This window comes from Sarcophilus harrisii, chromosome 4, assembly GCF_902635505.1.
Source record: "Sarcophilus harrisii chromosome 4, mSarHar1.11, whole genome shotgun sequence".
Classification (NCBI taxonomy): Eukaryota; Metazoa; Chordata; class Mammalia; order Dasyuromorphia; family Dasyuridae; genus Sarcophilus; species Sarcophilus harrisii.
The window spans coordinates 324,528,031-324,545,114 of NC_045429.1; the positions used below are offsets into that span (position 1 = coordinate 324,528,031).

The following is a 17,084-nucleotide window of genomic DNA, read 5'->3' on the forward strand; positions in this document are numbered from 1 at the left end:
AAATAATATAATATTTGTAAAGCATTTAACAGAGTATCTAGAACAAAGTAGGTGCCATATAGGTGTTATTTGAGTTTTTACTATTATTGATAAAAAGCTGATCTCAGAAGTCAGAAATACTTGAATTCATGTCTAGTTTCTGACACACTGGCTATGTCACCTAGATAAATCAGTTAAGATCTCACTGCTTTAGGCAACTTCTTAAGATAATAAATTGCAGAAGAAATGCTTATCTGCAAATGCTCCATACACAGGTTAATTTTTTTTTAAAGGAAGATTGCTCTAAATCACTAATAATAATAAAATAATAATAATAATAAAACAAGTCCTGAAAACAGTCCTGAAGTTTCACTGAAACTCAGCAAATTAACCAAGATGACAAAAGGGGAATAATCAGGACTAGAGGAATGTTGACAGGAACAGTAATATGCTGTTGGTGCAACTATGAATTGGTATATCCATTCTGGGAAGCAATTTAGAATTATGCTTAAAAAAACAAAAATGCCTATACTCCTTTGACTTAGAATTTATACTACTAGATAATGGCTCAAGAAATCAAAGATAGAAACAAAGGTCCTATATACACGAAAATATCTATAGTAGTACTTTATATAACAGTAAATAGCCAGAAACAAAGTAAATACTTATTGATTGGGGAATGGATAAACAAATTATGATATAGTAATGTAATATTAACATTGATGAAATCAGAATAGCTCAGAGAAGTATGGGAAGACTTAAATAAAATCAAAGTGACTTAAATGATGCAAGTGACCAGGATAACAGTATATACAATGACTATCACAATATAAATGGGGAAAAAACTAAAAACCCAATACAATGTAATTCTATGACTAAGTTTGTGACCAAAGATGATAAAATGTATCTCCCTTCTTTTCCAGAGATGTGGGAATCAGAGGGTGTGGAGTGATGGGTAGAATTGGTTATTTTGTTCATTAGTTTTGCTGAGTTGTTTGTTTTTCTTTCTTTTTATTTTTTGTAATAAAAGATGTCTCTCTGGGTAGGGAAGAAGTATATTTGAAATGAAAGTTATATAAGAACAAAAGATGTAAATAAAATAAAATACTAAAAACTAAGTCTGTTTTGTCACTGTTTGGGCAGACAGTAGTTAAAACAATCTAGATATTAATAAATAGTAAGTAAATATTTAATAGTTCAACTGACAATTTTCTCTTATCAGAATTTATTATATCTGTTGCCTTTCCCACTGCTTTCCCCTCCCCTTTTACTTAATTCAATACAAACTTTGTTTTTTAAACACCTACTTGTTCAGTGTTAGTGTCTGAAGATACACAGACATTATTCTTGAGAAGTTTACCATCTATGAAGGGAAAGATTTACTTCTATGCTTCAATAGTTATCTGATTTTATAGATTTGCTGATTGCAACCCAACTAGGCCTTCATTAGATCTTTTTATTTCTTGGGGAAAGGCATGTAACAAGTATCTATAATACAAGCAAAAGTAAGATAATGCGGACGATCCACCTGGCAAAGTGCTGTGATAAATTTGAGTAAGCTGAGATCACTTTGATCTTGAAGAAATTTAAAGTGGGGGGATGAGGTAGGGCTTTTTTTGGAAAAGGTAGCATTCAGATTAGATTTAGAACAAGATGAGACACTTCAATAGACAAGAAAGGCAAGAGTGCATTACAAATATGGAGAGCAGTACCAACAAAAATCAAAAGCGCAGAAATTGGAGCTAGACAAGAGTGAAGGGAAGAGAAGTCTAGTTTGGCCAGAACATAGACTATATGGTGAGGGCATAGAATGATATATGGTCACATAACACCCTTCCCTTTGTAGAGAATGAAGGCAGGTACATACAACATTTGACAGCAGAGTTGTTGCTGCCCCACACAGGGAGAGCTGAGGCTCAGAAGGTAGCAGTCTATTTGAGTAAGTAACTATAAACTGTAAAAGTGGAGGTAAATAATAGTATCTAGCTCACAGAGATAATGTGAGGATTAAAGGAGTTAGTTTTAGCTATGTAATAGGGACTTAAGTGTTTATTCCTTTTCTCTCATTTGAGAACTATAAAGATCACATCACTTAATTAGGACTTTGCCTTTTTTGTTAGATGAATTCAGATGAGTGGCTAACATCATCACTTGGTAACATAAAAGTTTATGTAGGGCCTTGAATGTCGGGGGGGGGGGCAGGAATTTGTACATTATTAGTGACAATAAGACAAAGAGCCACTGACATAGAAGAGTGACATGAGAAGAGCATTCCTTAGGCTAAAGCATAAAGGATGGATTAGCTATAAAATAAACTTGAATCAGGAATACTGGCTATTACAGATATCTATGCAAGATAATGCATGCCTCTGAATAAGGACGTCAGTGTGGAGAGGATCAATCAAGAAAGAAATTTCTGGTGGAGCAATGGATACAGCACCAGCTCTGAAGTCAGGAAGACCTGAGTTCAGATCTGGTCTCAGTCACTTAACACTTCCTAGCTGTATGACCCTGAGTAAGTCACTTAACCCCAATTGCCTCAGCCCAAAAAAAGAAAAAAAAAAGAGAGAGAGAGAGAAATTTCAGAAGTAGAGTCAAAGGGACTTTGATGGCTGATTAGATATGTTGGGTGAAGGAGAAAGAGAAATCAAAGATGACCATGGTTGTGAGCTGAGGTGACTAAAAAAGATAGTGGTAACATCAAGAGAAAAAGAAGTGAGGGAGAAAAGCAAAGTTTTTTTTTTGCCCTTTGAGTTTTACCCTTTGAGTATCAGTAGGCTCTGTTGCTATAGATTTACAATAGACAGTTCTAAGTTAAAACAAAAATAACTAAAAAGACATACCAATTCCCTATAAATAGAAAACTAAAGAAATTAGGGGAACATCTGTATAATTCCATAAGCCAAATTATCATCATATTTATTTTCCTACTGTTTTGTAGAACTTTAAATGAGAGAGAGGAAGGATGAGTGTTTAAATAACACTTGAAAAGTTGCTTGGCTGTAAAAAAGGTTAGAAAGAATTAGAAAATATCTGCCTTTCCACTGTTCTGTCCTCCTACTCATAGAATGATATAAGAAGCTAGAAAGAAAGGGAGCAGGAGGAGTTTGGAATCATCCCTTTAACTTTGTTCAGTGTGTGTATGTGAATCTGTCTCCTTCTCCTCCCCTTTTTAGCAAAGAACTATTGAAGTCACATATATTCTTAGAGATAGTTTTCAAAAGGCACTTAGTCTGAACAAATTCTATTCATTTTAATAAACTTGGATTGACCTTTCCTGCATTTATTGATGATATCTCCTCCCTCTTCCTATTCATCTTCATTTTCTTCTTTTGCTCCTCTTAGCAGTAAATTAAGAGAACATGAGCATCTGTCTTCAGCAAATAACTATACACTCAGTGCTCCCCATAGACACAGATTCCAATTAAAAATAAACAAAAAACGAATAGAAAGAAAAGCTAGTCCATAATTAGTTGAATTTCATTAACTTTTCTGCCCAATTTCTTTTAGGCTTACCCTGATTTCTTATTAGATCCAGTGACATGGACCAAGACTAGCTACTCATTTTACTTTTTTTTAATGAAAACAAGCTAAATTTTGGAGCAAAAGAGATTAGATTTTTCTTTATGGCCAGAACCTCTTGAATCATGTTTTGACAACCAAGGAAGAATATAGTCTTGCATCTCTATCTTGGGAAGTAATTGTTTTAATTAGAGGCAAAATTTCCTCCTTATTGATAGTGTGAATGATTCTGACATAGATTAAAGGTACAGATCTCTCTGTGGCTATATGTGCTGAATTTTAAGTCTTAAGACTTAATTTTTGATTATATCAATCTCTTTGGGTAACATAGTGGATAGAGTGCTAGCTCTGGAATCAAGAAGGTTCATTTTCTTGAACACAGAAATGGCCTTAGTTGTTGTGTGATCCTAGAAAAGTCATTTAACCCTGTTTGCCTTAGTTTCTCATCTGTTAAATTAGTTGGAGAAAAAAATGGCAGATCACACTCCCAGTATCTTTGCCAAGAAATTACCAAATGGGGTCACAAAGAGTCAAATATGACTGAACAACAGTAAGAGATTCCCCTAATAGTCCAAAATTCTAGTATGGGTCTGATTCTAATAATAGAGAATGAAAATGTAAGAAAAGTTTAACTTAGAGTTTTGAGAGTTGCCTAAAGATCACCGAGGTTAAGAGATTTATGTATGGTCATATAGCTAGTATCACAAGGAAGACTGCAAACCTGGAAATTAAGGCTTCTTGATTTTTGAGTGCAGTACTCAAGCACTTTGCCACATGACTTCTCCTAAGAATGGCATCTTAGTATTAAATTAATGCTGCTGGGTTTTGTAAAATGTCAAATATAATGAATTTTTTTTGTGGTTTCTATATTTTTAATAAGATTTCCTCACTATCATAGAAGATAACATGTTTCTGATATAACACTATGAAGAATATTTTGACAATGGATTTCTTTATAACAAAGAAGAGTCATCTTTTATTAATATTTTTATAGTTGAGGATTGATTTTTTTATCATGATTACAAAATGACCTTGATCTCCTAAGAAATGCTACTCAGACAATTTGTTAAAGGAAGCAGTTATTCAGATGTATAATTCACAAAGTGATACATAGTTTACATTTATTAGAACAATAATTTCATCAAAACAAATAATTCTTTTGATTTAACTCTGTGGGCCAAAAGAGAAATGAGTTAAGGAGAGTTCTGTTCTGTTCTGTTCTGTTGTATTGAATAATAGTTGTTAAAAGAATATTTGGGACTATATAATACCCAACTCAATAGGATCATATGATTAGAACAACCTCATCATTCAATTTAAACTTTTCTCTCTTAAATTGCCAGTTGTGTTTTAGTTGCCAAATTTGATGGTCTTTTCTGAACTCATCCTTTTAAACTCTTTGCTTCCTTTCACACTATCAGGCATTCTCTCCTCCTGGATACTCTCATGCCTCAAGATTATTGTGAAACTATTCTCTCCTGGCTCTTTTCCTACTTATTGGATCATATCTTCTCAGTCCTTTTTGCTGACCTATCATCCCTATCATGCCCCCTAACTGTGGCTTCATTTCAAGGTTTTTTGCTGGGTCTTCTTTTCTTGGCTCTTTACATTAATATACACATGTTGGTGATCTCATCAATTCCTATGGACTTAATTATCATCTCTTTGTTGATGATTCACAGATTCATTATATTCAAGCCCAATTTCTCCCCTCACCTTTAGTCCTATATCATTCATTACTTATTAGACATTTCAAACTAACATGTTTACATATAATTGGAAACATCCCATATTCAGTATGTTAAAAAAAAAAACAGAACTCATTATCCACCTTCTCCCACTTCTCTTGCAAGCTTTCCTCAACTCTATCCCCCAAAATTCTTCTTCCAAACTTTCCTGTTTCCTAGGTTTACCATCTCAGTGTGATCTTTGACTTTTTACTCTTTCTCAAATATAAAATCATTTGCCAAATCTTGATTTTCCAACATCTCCTAATGATCATTATATTATATTTAACTATCATGTTATTTACTCTTTTATTTTTACTTGTCATGTATTATTCTTGCTGTTTCCCTCAATAAACTGTCAGCTTTTTGAGAAAAGTATTGTTTCATTCTTTGTATTCCCAGTGCACATACAGCAGATACTTAAATATATTTGCTTGTTTAATTAAGAATTGGCCTTAATTTCAATAGACTTGGGATGGAAAATGCCATCTGCATCCAGAGAGAAAATTCTGGATACTGATTGTAGATTGAAGCATAAGTATTTTCATTTTTTTCTTTTATTTGTTTGTTTTTCTCTTGTTCTTTTTTACCTTTTGGTCTTACTTTTCTTGCACAACATGACAAATATGGAAATATGTTTAAAAGAATTGCACATTTTTAACCAATATCAGATTGCTTGATATCTTGGGAGATGTAGAGGAGGGAGAGAGAAAAACTTGGAACACAAATCTTACAAAAATGAATGTTGAAAATTATCTTTACATGTATTTGGAAAAATAAAATGCTATTGAAAATTTGAAAAAGAAAGAAGGAACTGGCCTTGAAGATAAGAGGACCTGGGTTTAGTTAACATGTATTGACTTTGTGATCCTTGGCAAGTTACTTAAAACATTAAATACTCCAAAACTATATATCACAGAGAATATACTAATCTATACTGGTAAAGTAGTCCTTTACTGAGAAATCAAAGACTTAGGGTAGGGTACATTATAATGAGAGTAAACCCTGGAACAAAATGAAAACTTAAAAACATAGTAACTTTTTTGTTCCTTTTTTAAAAAAAATTATTGCAATAAATACAAAATAAGAAAAAAAATACAGAATAGAAAAAACAGAGGAAAGGAAAATAAAAACAAAACAAAACAAAATAAAATAGAACATTGTCATGTGCCCAACAGTTTATCAGAAAGGATTCAAAATATATAACAATAAATTCCCATGTCAAGAAAGCATATATAATAATAGAAGAAATTATATTTTTATTTGCTTCCTTATAAGTTGTTCTTTTGTTCTTTGCTGTGCACTTTTTTGAAATTTATTCTTTTCTCCCTTTTCATCTCCCCCACTTCCTCCAAGCAGGCTACAGTTAGGCACAAATATATATGCATAGATAGATATACACATGTATATGTGAACACATACCCCCCAGAGACTCACATGCATATACATATATCTATATACATACATTGTGATACATGCATATATACCTTCATATAATCAGATACATATATACACATATATGCATTTACCCATTGGTAAACATACATCTAAAACAATATTAATGTGGCTGACATATAATGTAGACTTCTCTCTTGATTGAATCTTTTAAGTTTGACTTTGTCTAAGATCAATTATTATTAACCCTATAAATTCTACTATTGATCTTTGTTGTAGTATGTTATTGATATTCTTTCCTATGTCTGCTAACTTTACTACAGTTCTGTTCCTTAACTTGCCTTGCTGTTACTTAATCTGCCCCCAACCTTGAATCCCTCCCTTGTCTTCTTTTCCCCTACCTTTTGCTTCCTCCTCTACCTACTCCTCCCCCCTTATTTCTTTATAGATTTGGGAGGGTGTTATACCTTTAATGGTAAATAAGAGTGAGTGTGAGTATGTGTGTGTGTGTGTGTGTGTGTGTGTGTATAGTGTTGCCTATTTAACTCAATTCCAGTGTGAGTATGTTTTCAAAACTACAAGTCCTCCTGCTCTCTCTAATGATTCTGTGTTTGTTCTTCCTCTGCACCTCATTTGTATAACATAATTACTATTTTTACCTTTTCCTTGAAAAAGTTTTGCTTTTTAGAGTCAGATCACACTCATTCCTGCCCCAATCTTTCTTTTGAACTACCCAATTACTGATGTCAATCTTAAATATATGATACACTTTTCCATGGTAAAAAAAAAAAAAAACAATTTGTGCATGTTAAGTTCCTTGAAATTAATCTTTGATATTGGCTGATAAGTTTTGTACAATTCTAACTGTACCTCTAGCATATTTGAATTATTTTTTTCTTTTTTTTGCAAAATTTTCTCTTTGACCTGGGAGTTTTGAAGTTTGCCAATTATATTAAACTTTTGTTTTGTTTTGTTTAGGCTTGCCTGAGAAGACAGGAGAAGAAACGAGATCAGTTTTGTAGGCAAGAGTCAAGTTTTGAGAGACCCCGACCTTCAAGTTTATCATGTTCCAGACAGGTATTTAGAAAGGTTTTTTATTCTTTAATTTTTGTCTTTTTAAAAAAAGAAATTGTCTTGTTGCTTTAGGTGTATGTTAATCCAGAAAATGCTAATATTTTCTGTGACTAGGAGATTCCAGAAAATTCTAAAATGTGTTACGATGTCTAGAGCAGTGGACAAGGAACTCAAATCCACTCCTGGCTTTTATATCAACTAACTATATCAGCATCCCCTCTCCATTTCCTCTTCTGTAAAATAATGGAGTAAACAAAACAAGTCTTCAAAGGACCTTCCAACTTGAAAAATCTATGATTCTCAAAATTGAAGGCACTGTATCTTAATGGTGATTATGTTCATTTAAATCATTAGGTTTTCATTCATTATAAATTTTATATGAAGAGGACATAAAATATAATGAGAATTTGTCTCATAATAACTAACATTATTTTGTTTTAGACTAAATTTACCAAGAATTAGTTAACATATTTATGACATTATCTGTGAAGAATTTTATCTATCCTAGTTTAGGTAAAGTCTGAGGACCATGAATTATGTTCAAATGATATTTGTTTACTCATTCAATATCTATTTATTCAACAAACATTTATTTAATATCTACTGTGTACTAACTATGGAGAATATAAAATATAATTAGGCATGATCCTTTCCTTTGTGTACTTCTATCATCTTCTCTAATTATGGAGATAAGGGTGTAGAAATAATTCTTATACTATATAGAATATCAAGTGGTACAATAGGAACAAAGTGCTATCTATGGTAGTTCAAAGAATAGAGCTAATGCCTCTTATTGGGTGGTAGCAATCAGAGTAAGCTTTATGAAAGTAGCTTTTAAGATGGACACTAAAGGAAAGCTAAGAATTGAACAAACAGAAATAGGGGCAGAAAATTTCAAGAATAAGATGTACAAGCAGGGAGAAAGAGATATATTTAGGAATAATATCTTGTTTGTGTATTTGAAGGGAACTATTGGAAGGTAAAATTGGTAAAGAGTTAAGCTGAAGCCACATCATTAAGGACCTGTGATGGCAGATGAAGGAATTTATATTTTTTTATAGGTATTCATTCATGGTATTTAAAGATATGGAGAAGGTACAACATATGATTAGATTGTACTTTAGGAAGATTAATCTAGCAGCAGTGTGTAAAACAATGAGACACCAAAGATAAGGAAACTATTTAGAAGGTGATTATAGTTTTCTTAGGCTAGAAATAATAGGGAAGTGAATCATAGTAATATAGGAAAAAATGATGGCTAAAAAATTGCACTAGCAGGAATGGCAACTTGATTATATGTAGGGGATCAAAAAAAGTCATCAAAAATAATGCTGATTTTTAAATGTAGAACTAAAAGAATAATGACAACATTAGCACAAATTAGAAGTTATAAGGAAAAGAAGGTTTTGAGGAAGAGTTTGGCTTTGGATATAACTGAATTTAAGGCACTATTACAATTTACAGGAGATATTCAGAAATTCATCTCTAGAATTTTGGAAAGAGGGCAAGGATTGATCGATAGATTTGAGAATAATCCACACAGAGCTAATTGTTGAAGCTGTCAGGTACAGATGATATTGCAAATGGAGAGAGTATATAGGGAAGAAAGAAAAGACCTGAAACAGAACCTTGCATTAATCAACATGTTGGGAGCAGGAAAAAGAAGAGAAGCCATTAGATGAGGGTAATTAATGTAGTGAGAGAAGGAGAAAGTAATGAGAGAAATGGAAGTAGTAGTTTAGAGAGGTAGGAAGAGAAACTAGGATAATAATATAATATCACAGAAATCAAGGGTGAGTAAGACCCTCTTGTAACTTTGGAGATGGTCTATAAAATATTTCAGAGAAGTTAAGGAAGAGGATGTTGAAGAAAAGAGTTATCATATTGGTGATTAGATGGTCCTTGGTCATCTCTGAGGTCATCTTCTGCAGTAGAGAAGCAAGTGGAAGTCAAATGTAAAAGATGAAAAAATACAGGGGTGGTGAGAAAAGTAGATGAAGAGTGAAGATAGCTTTTCCAAGAAGTTTTATGGTAAAGTGAAGAAGAGAAACAAGATAGTAACTTGAGATAATCTCCAAATTTAGGAAAGGATTTTTAGGGTTGGAAGTTCCAAGTATACTTTGAAAAACTTCAGCATCAAATATGAATAAACTAAAAATGTTTGCTCTGACCCTATGTCTGTGTCCATCTCCAGCTCCATCATCTTTGATTTTGTTTTCCTTTTAAAAGTCATTGTATAAGTTGTTATGTTTCTGCTGCCTTAATTTTGTAACACTTCAAATAAGTGGATACTTATTTGTATTTTTTGTTTATAGTTTTATGTTTTCATATTATTCCATGACCTTCCTGTGCTTTCATACTTAAATGAGCTGTAATTTTATTAGTGTGGTTGCTTCCTTCCAGTGCTCCAGAATACAGTGTCTCTGATTTATCACATGGTCTTCAAGAATTGCTGTGGAATAAAATCAGATCTAAACTACTGGGGAAAATATTAATTACTTGTGGATAGGCTGAGCTATTAAAATAAAAGTGACAATGCTACCTAAATTAATCTACTTATTCAGTTCCATACCAATTGAACTGCCAAAAAAATTTTATAGAACTATAATAACAAAATTAATCTAAAAAAAAAAAGAAAAGGTCAAGAATATCAAAGGAACTAATAGAAAAAATTGCAAAAGAAGGTGGCCTAGCTACATGTACCAGACCTAAAATTATACTATAAAGTAGCAGACATCAAAACTATTTGGTACTGGCTAAGAAATAGTGGTGGATCAGCGGAATAAGTGGGTCAGTGATACAATAGTCACTAGTCAATGACTATAGTAATTTACCATTTGATAAACCCAGAGTCCAGTTTTTGGGATAAGAACTCACTATTTGACAAAAGTTACAAGGAAAACTGAAAATAGTATGTCAGAAACTAGGCACACCAATATCTCACATCCTATACCAAAATAGTATCAAAATAAGTACATGATTTAGTTATAAAGGATGATACGATAAACAAATTAGGAGAACAAGGAATAGGTTACTTTTCAGATCTATGGAGTCAGAATTATTTGTAACTAAATAAGAGGTAATGAAAGTTATGAAATGCTAAATAATCTTGATTACATTAAATTAAAAAAGGGTTACAGAACCAAAGGCAGTGCAACCAAAACGAGGAAAGCAAAACGCAGGGAACAATTTTTAACAAACAATATTTCTGTGATAATCAATAGTGATGGGCTTGACTCTTCTTAACAGTGATTCAAGGCAATTCCAATAGACTTGGGATGGAAAATGCCAATCTCATGCAGAGAGAGAGATAAGGATACTGATTGTAAATCAAAGCATTTTTTTTTTCACTTTTTTGTTTGCTTTTTTCCTCATGATTTCTCCCCTGTTTTGGTCCAATTTTCCTTGTGCAACATGACAAATGTGGAAATATATTTAAAAGAATTGCATATCAAACCTATATCAGATTGCTTGCTATCTTGAGGAGTGGGGAAGTAAGAAGAAGAAGAAAAAAATTTAAAGGTCAAAATCTTACAAAACAGTGTTGAAATCTATCTTTACATGAAATTGGAAAAATAAAATATTATTGAGAGAGATGATTTGTTGTGGCCAAAAAGTCTTGAAGCCATTCTAATAATGAATGTTTTTCTTTTTATTATTATTATGGCTTTTTATTTATAAGTTATATGCATGGGTAATTTTACAGCATTGACAATTGCCAAACCTTTTGTTCCAATTTTTCCCCTCCTTCCCCTGACACCCCCTCCCCCAGATGGCAGGTTGACCAATACTTGTTAAATATGTTAAAGTATAAATTAAATACAATATATGTTTATATGTCCAAACAGTTATTTTGCTGTACAAAAAGAATCAGACTTTGAAATAGTGCACAATTAATCTGTGAAAGAAATCAAAAAAGCAGGCAGACAAAAATAGAGGGATTGGGGATTCTATGTAATGGTTCATAGTCATCTCCCAGAGTTCTTTCTCTGGGTGTAGCTGGTTCAATTCATTACTGCTCTATTGGAACTGATTTGGTTCATCTATAATGAACATTTTTCAACTTTAACTGGGCTAGTCCTTGGACAGAGAGAGAGAGACTGAGAAAAAGACAGAGAGACAGAGACAAATAAAGACCCTAGCAATAGAATTATTGAATAAAAGGATACAGCCATTTTGTGATTTCTCTCTCTCTCTCTCTCTCTCTCTCTCTCTCTCTCTGTGTATATATGACATGTTTCACTTCAAAAAGTTTACACCATTTGTTTAAACACATTTGCTTTCCCATAACTTCTGCCAAAAGTAATTTCTTTTTTTAAGCTGTCTTGGCCTTTTTATCAGATGTGAGTCAGAATCATTAGATTGTCTTGTTGTGTGTTTCTGTGATTATTAGGGAATTTAAACATCATTTTGTGTGATTATTAGTTGTAATCATCCTTTAGAAAAGCATCTATTCATTCCCATTTACAGTTCCCAAATATATCATAAGCATCTTGACTCTGGATGTTGGACCTTTGTTTTATATATTTGCTGCAAATATTTTATTCCTAATTTGTTTCTGTTCCTTTCGTTTTAGAGATACTAGTTTTTATCTTGCAGAAATTATCTTTATTTATTAAAACTTAATGATTTTCTCTCTGGTAATTTCTTTCATTTGCTTGATAAAAATATTCGTGCTTTCTATAGTTAAGATGTATAGTATTTCTTTTATATTAAATTTTTTTTAAAAATAATTTTAAGTTCCAAAATCCAGTTAGAGTTTATCATATGGTATGGTATAAGCTGTTGCCATACAGCTATCCAATTTCGTCAATGTCTTTTTAATGAATAGTAATTATATTCCTCAGTATTTTTTAAATGTAGGTTTTTCATTCACTAGTTTCTTGTATATATTGTATTCTCTTTTTCAATTCTCTATCAGGTATCTTTTAAATTTTTTTTCAATGGTATTTTTTCCTGAATTTAACCAAACACCAAACAAAATGAGCAGTTCTGTAAAGTAGAGTAGGAAAAGATTATATATGAAATCATAAATCTTTTATATTTGGCTTGCTTTTCCTTTTAAATACATATAAGTTCTGTATGTAAATTTCAAAGCTGTCCTGCTTATTTATGCTTCCTTTTCTTTGCATTAAAAAATGATTCAGTGGCCCATTTATCTTTTTCTTTTTTTAAAACACAACTTTGTAAGTCCCCTTATTTTACTTTATTTTTTTCCTCCTAAATTGAAAAATAAAAATTTAAAAACAACTCTTTTTTTAACAAATATGCTCAGTCAAGACAAATCCCCACTGTGGTCAATGGGACATGTGTATCCCTTTCTTCACTTTGTTTATTTTTCATTGACCTATTTAGCTAATTTTTTCTGATTACCATACAATTAAAAAAAATAATTATTGCTTTTTGAAATCTGAAATAAGTCTCAACCCCCCCTTTTGTCAGTTTTCTTTTTCATAGTTTCTCTTGCTATTCTTATCCATTTTCTTCATTGAATTTATTTAACTCTGTGAAGTAGCTTTTTGTTCTCATGTTAATCTGTGAATTAGTTTCAATAGTCAGTAAACATTTTTATCATGCAGTCATTTCAGTCATGTCTGATTCTTTGTGACTCCATTTGGATTTTTCTTGGCAAAGATACTTTTCAATTTTTTTTTCTGTATCTCATTTTATAGATGAGGAAATTGAGGCAGAGTTAAGTGATTTGCCCAGAGTCAAACAGCTAGTAGCTGAGGCTGAGTTTTGAGCTCAGGTATTCCTGACTCCAGGTGATCTATCCTCTACAACATTTAGCTGGCTCTAAATATTTATTAACCACCTATTATATATATAGATCTCCAGACACCATGCTGGGGACGAAAATACAAGAAAAAAGGACAGCTCTTATGGAGTTTATAATCTACTGAGGGAAGACCATAAGACACACAGGTTGAAAAGGGAAAAAGAAAGGAGAAAATAGTAGTAGGATGATGATAGGGGTGAAGAAGCCAAAGTAGTTCAAAGTGCATTTGGGAAATGAGATGTCTGCCCTGAATGGAGGATTTTATGGATCCACCCTCCACTCAGAGAGACAGAAGATACTAATGAAGTGTGAGTAAAAAGGCTGAATGAATGTTGCAAAATTTTAAGGTTTTTCAATGATGAGTTTATTGGAAAAATCAAGTAAATCAAAAGGAGCTTGGAAAATATTTAAATTTTTACTGTATTTGCTTAGCCATTTAATTTTTAAATTTGTTTAATTTGTCTTTATGTTAAAGTACTTTTGAAATTGTCTTTATATAGGTCTCTTATGTTTTGATAATATAATTTCCAAATATTTGATAAATTTTGTCATTATAGAAAAAAGCTTTCTTTTTTAATCAGTTTACCTTGATATCCTTATTATTGTGCAGATTTTTGTGGATTTATTGTCATAGGAGTAGATTCAGAGCCAGAAAATATTTTAAAAAATATCTTCCTGCTCCTTGTTTTAAGGACAAAAAATTTAGGCCTAGAGATGTAGTGACGTGACCAAGTTCATACAGGTATTAAGATAATTTAGTTCCTCCAACTTGATATTCAGCACATTTTCTGCTGTTTTTTATTGGTTTTGCTTATATGTTTCTTATTATAAACTTAGCCTCCAATAAAACAGTTCTTTTTATATTTTATACAAATGGTAGTTTATTACCTCAATAAATGATTATGATTATGATTATTTTCGATTTATTGCACTTAATTTTCTAGAATATATACTATGTTCTCTATAGTAGGAATTAACCATTTTTTTTTATTCTGGTCCATTCTTTGACAGTCTGATGAAGCCTATTAAACACACCTTTGAATAAGATTTTTAAATGCATAAAATAAAAAACATAGCATTACAAAGGAAAACCAATTATATTGAAATACAATAATCAAAAGTTTCAGTAATTCACTAACCATAGGTTAAGAACTCCCATGCTACCAATAGAGGCATATTTATATTTCTTTCATGAGTTATCTGTAAAATGAGAAGTTTGGATTAGGTAACTTTGTAACTCTGATTCTATGTTCCAATGCCACATAGAAATAGCCAGGTGCATAGCCCTGTTTTAGGTATATTGTAATTATTGTTTTTGAGATTGTTTCTAGGGTGGAGATTTTCATACATACACATGCAGGTACACACACATATACACACACACACATATATACAACCATCTTATTTAAATATGTAGTTTTAAATAATATTAAGGAAATATTCTATCCATATTAATGTTAATATAGAGGACTTCATATTTTGTTACAGGTTTTCTGCATGTATAATGATATTCTATTTTTTCCTGTCATTGATAGTATTTGTCTTATAGATTGTTTTCCTAATATTAAATTATATCAGTTATATATCCTACTTAGTCATGATGAATCTAATTTTGAGTACTTTTAAACTTGTTTCCACTTAATAATATTTTATTTTTTTCCAATTACGTTTAAAGATAGTTTTCAAAATTCATTTTTATAAGATTTTGAATTACAAATTTTTCATTAGTTCTCTTGATATTTTTGACCTCTTTGTTCTTCAAGATTGTTTTTTTTTTAGTTTCATAAAATAATTTTTAACAGTTTGATTGGTATGGCACTGAAATAATTTGGGCAGAATTGTCATTTTTTTATATTAACTCAGTCTACCCATGAGCAGTTGACATTTTTCCAGTTATTTAGATCTGACTTTATTTGTATGAAAAGCATTAAGTAATTGTGTTCATATAGTTCCTGGGTTTGTCTTGGCATTAAACTTTTTATATAGTTTAAAGCTTAAATGGAATTTCTCTTTTTCTATCTTGCTGCTGGGCTTTGTTGGTAATAAATGAAAATGCTGATGATTTGTGTAGATTTGTTTCATATGTTGCAACTTTACTGAAGTTTTATTTCTCATAATTTTTAGTTGATTCTCTTAAGTATACCATCATATAATCTGCAGAGTGATAGTTTTCTTTCCTCATTGCCTAATCTAATTCCTTCGATTTCTTTTTCTTTTTTTTTTAATTACTAAATCTAACATTTCTAGTACAATATTAAATGATAGTGGTGATAATTGTTTCACCTCTAATAGTATTGAGAAAACTTCTATACATTTCTAGTACAATATTAAATAATAGTGATAATTGTTTCATCTCTAATCTTATGGGAAAGCTTCTGTTTTATTCTTATTATATATAATGCTTGATACTACTTAGCATTTTAAGGAAAACACCATTCCTATGCTCTTGAGTATTTTTAATAGGAATGGATGAAGTATTTTGTCAAAAGCTTTTTTTGCATTTATTGAGATAATCATATAATTCTTGTTAGCTTTGTTACTGATATGCACACTCCAGCAATTAGTGATAAATTGCTGCAATCTCTTTGTTAATATTTTATCTTATATTTTTGCATCAATATTCGTTAGGGAAATTGATCTATAATTTTCTTTCTCCATTGAGGTATCAGTACTATATTTGTGCCATAAAAGGACTTTGGGAGGACTCCTCCTTGATATATTTTTGGAATTAAATTGGTTTTTTAAAGGTTTTGTAGAATTCACTTGCAACTTGACCCAGGAGATTTTTTTTTCCTTTGGGAGTTCATTGATGACTTGTTCAATTTCTTTTTTTTTGAAATAGGGTTATTTAAGTATTTTATTTTCTCCTTTGTTAACCTGGGCAATTTATATTTTTGTAAATATTCATCCATTTTATTTAGGTCAGATTTATTGCATACAGAATGGGCAAAATAGCTCCTAATTATTGTTTTAATTTCCTCTTCATTGTTGTGAATTCACCCTTTTCATTTCTGATAACTGGTTATTTGGTTTTTTCCCTTCTTTTTTTAAAAATCAAATTAACCAAAAGTTAATTTATTTTATGACATATTTTTCCCCAACAAAACCAGCTCTTAGTTTTATTATTTTGATAATTTTCTTATTTTCACTTTTGTTAATCTCTCCTTTGATTTTCAGAATTTCTAATTTGGTATTTAATTAGGGATTACTAATTTGTTTTTTTCCCTAGATGTTTTTAGTTGCACATCTTAATTCATTGATCTGTTCTTTCTCTATTTTATTCATTTAAGCATTTAGAAATATGCAATTTTCCCTGAGAACTGCTTTGGCTGCATCCTATACCTTTTAGTATGTTGTCTCATTATTGTCATTCTCTTGGATAAAATTATTGTTTCTATAATTTGTTGTTTGATCCACTGATTCTTTAGGATTAGATTATTTAGTTGCCTATATTTTAATGTCTTTCTGTGGCCCTTTAGTACATTTAATTTTTATTGCATCGTGATCTGGAAAGGATATATTTAATATTTATGCCTTTCTGCTATTGAAGTATTTGTGTGGGTTCCATGTCCTGCTGAGGAAAAGTTATATTGCTTTCTGTCCCATTC

General features: G+C 31.3%; 1 protein-coding gene across 10 annotated transcripts in view; it reads left to right on the top strand.

Moving 5' to 3' along the window:
- MARCHF10 (membrane associated ring-CH-type finger 10) overlaps nucleotides 1-17,084 on the top strand; it is a 214,170-nt gene that overhangs the window by 16,800 nt on the left and 180,286 nt on the right. For all 10 annotated transcript variants that reach the window (XR_004233832.1, XM_031965918.1, XM_031965919.1 and 7 more), the window contains one exon: nucleotides 7,602-7,700. Coding sequence is in view for 7 of the 10 variants with exons in the window: in XM_031965918.1 (XP_031821778.1) it covers nucleotides 7,602-7,700 (99 nt within the window). In the remaining 3 variants the exon portion in view is untranslated. Of the gene's footprint in view, nucleotides 1-7,601; nucleotides 7,701-17,084 lie in introns of those variants that run through there.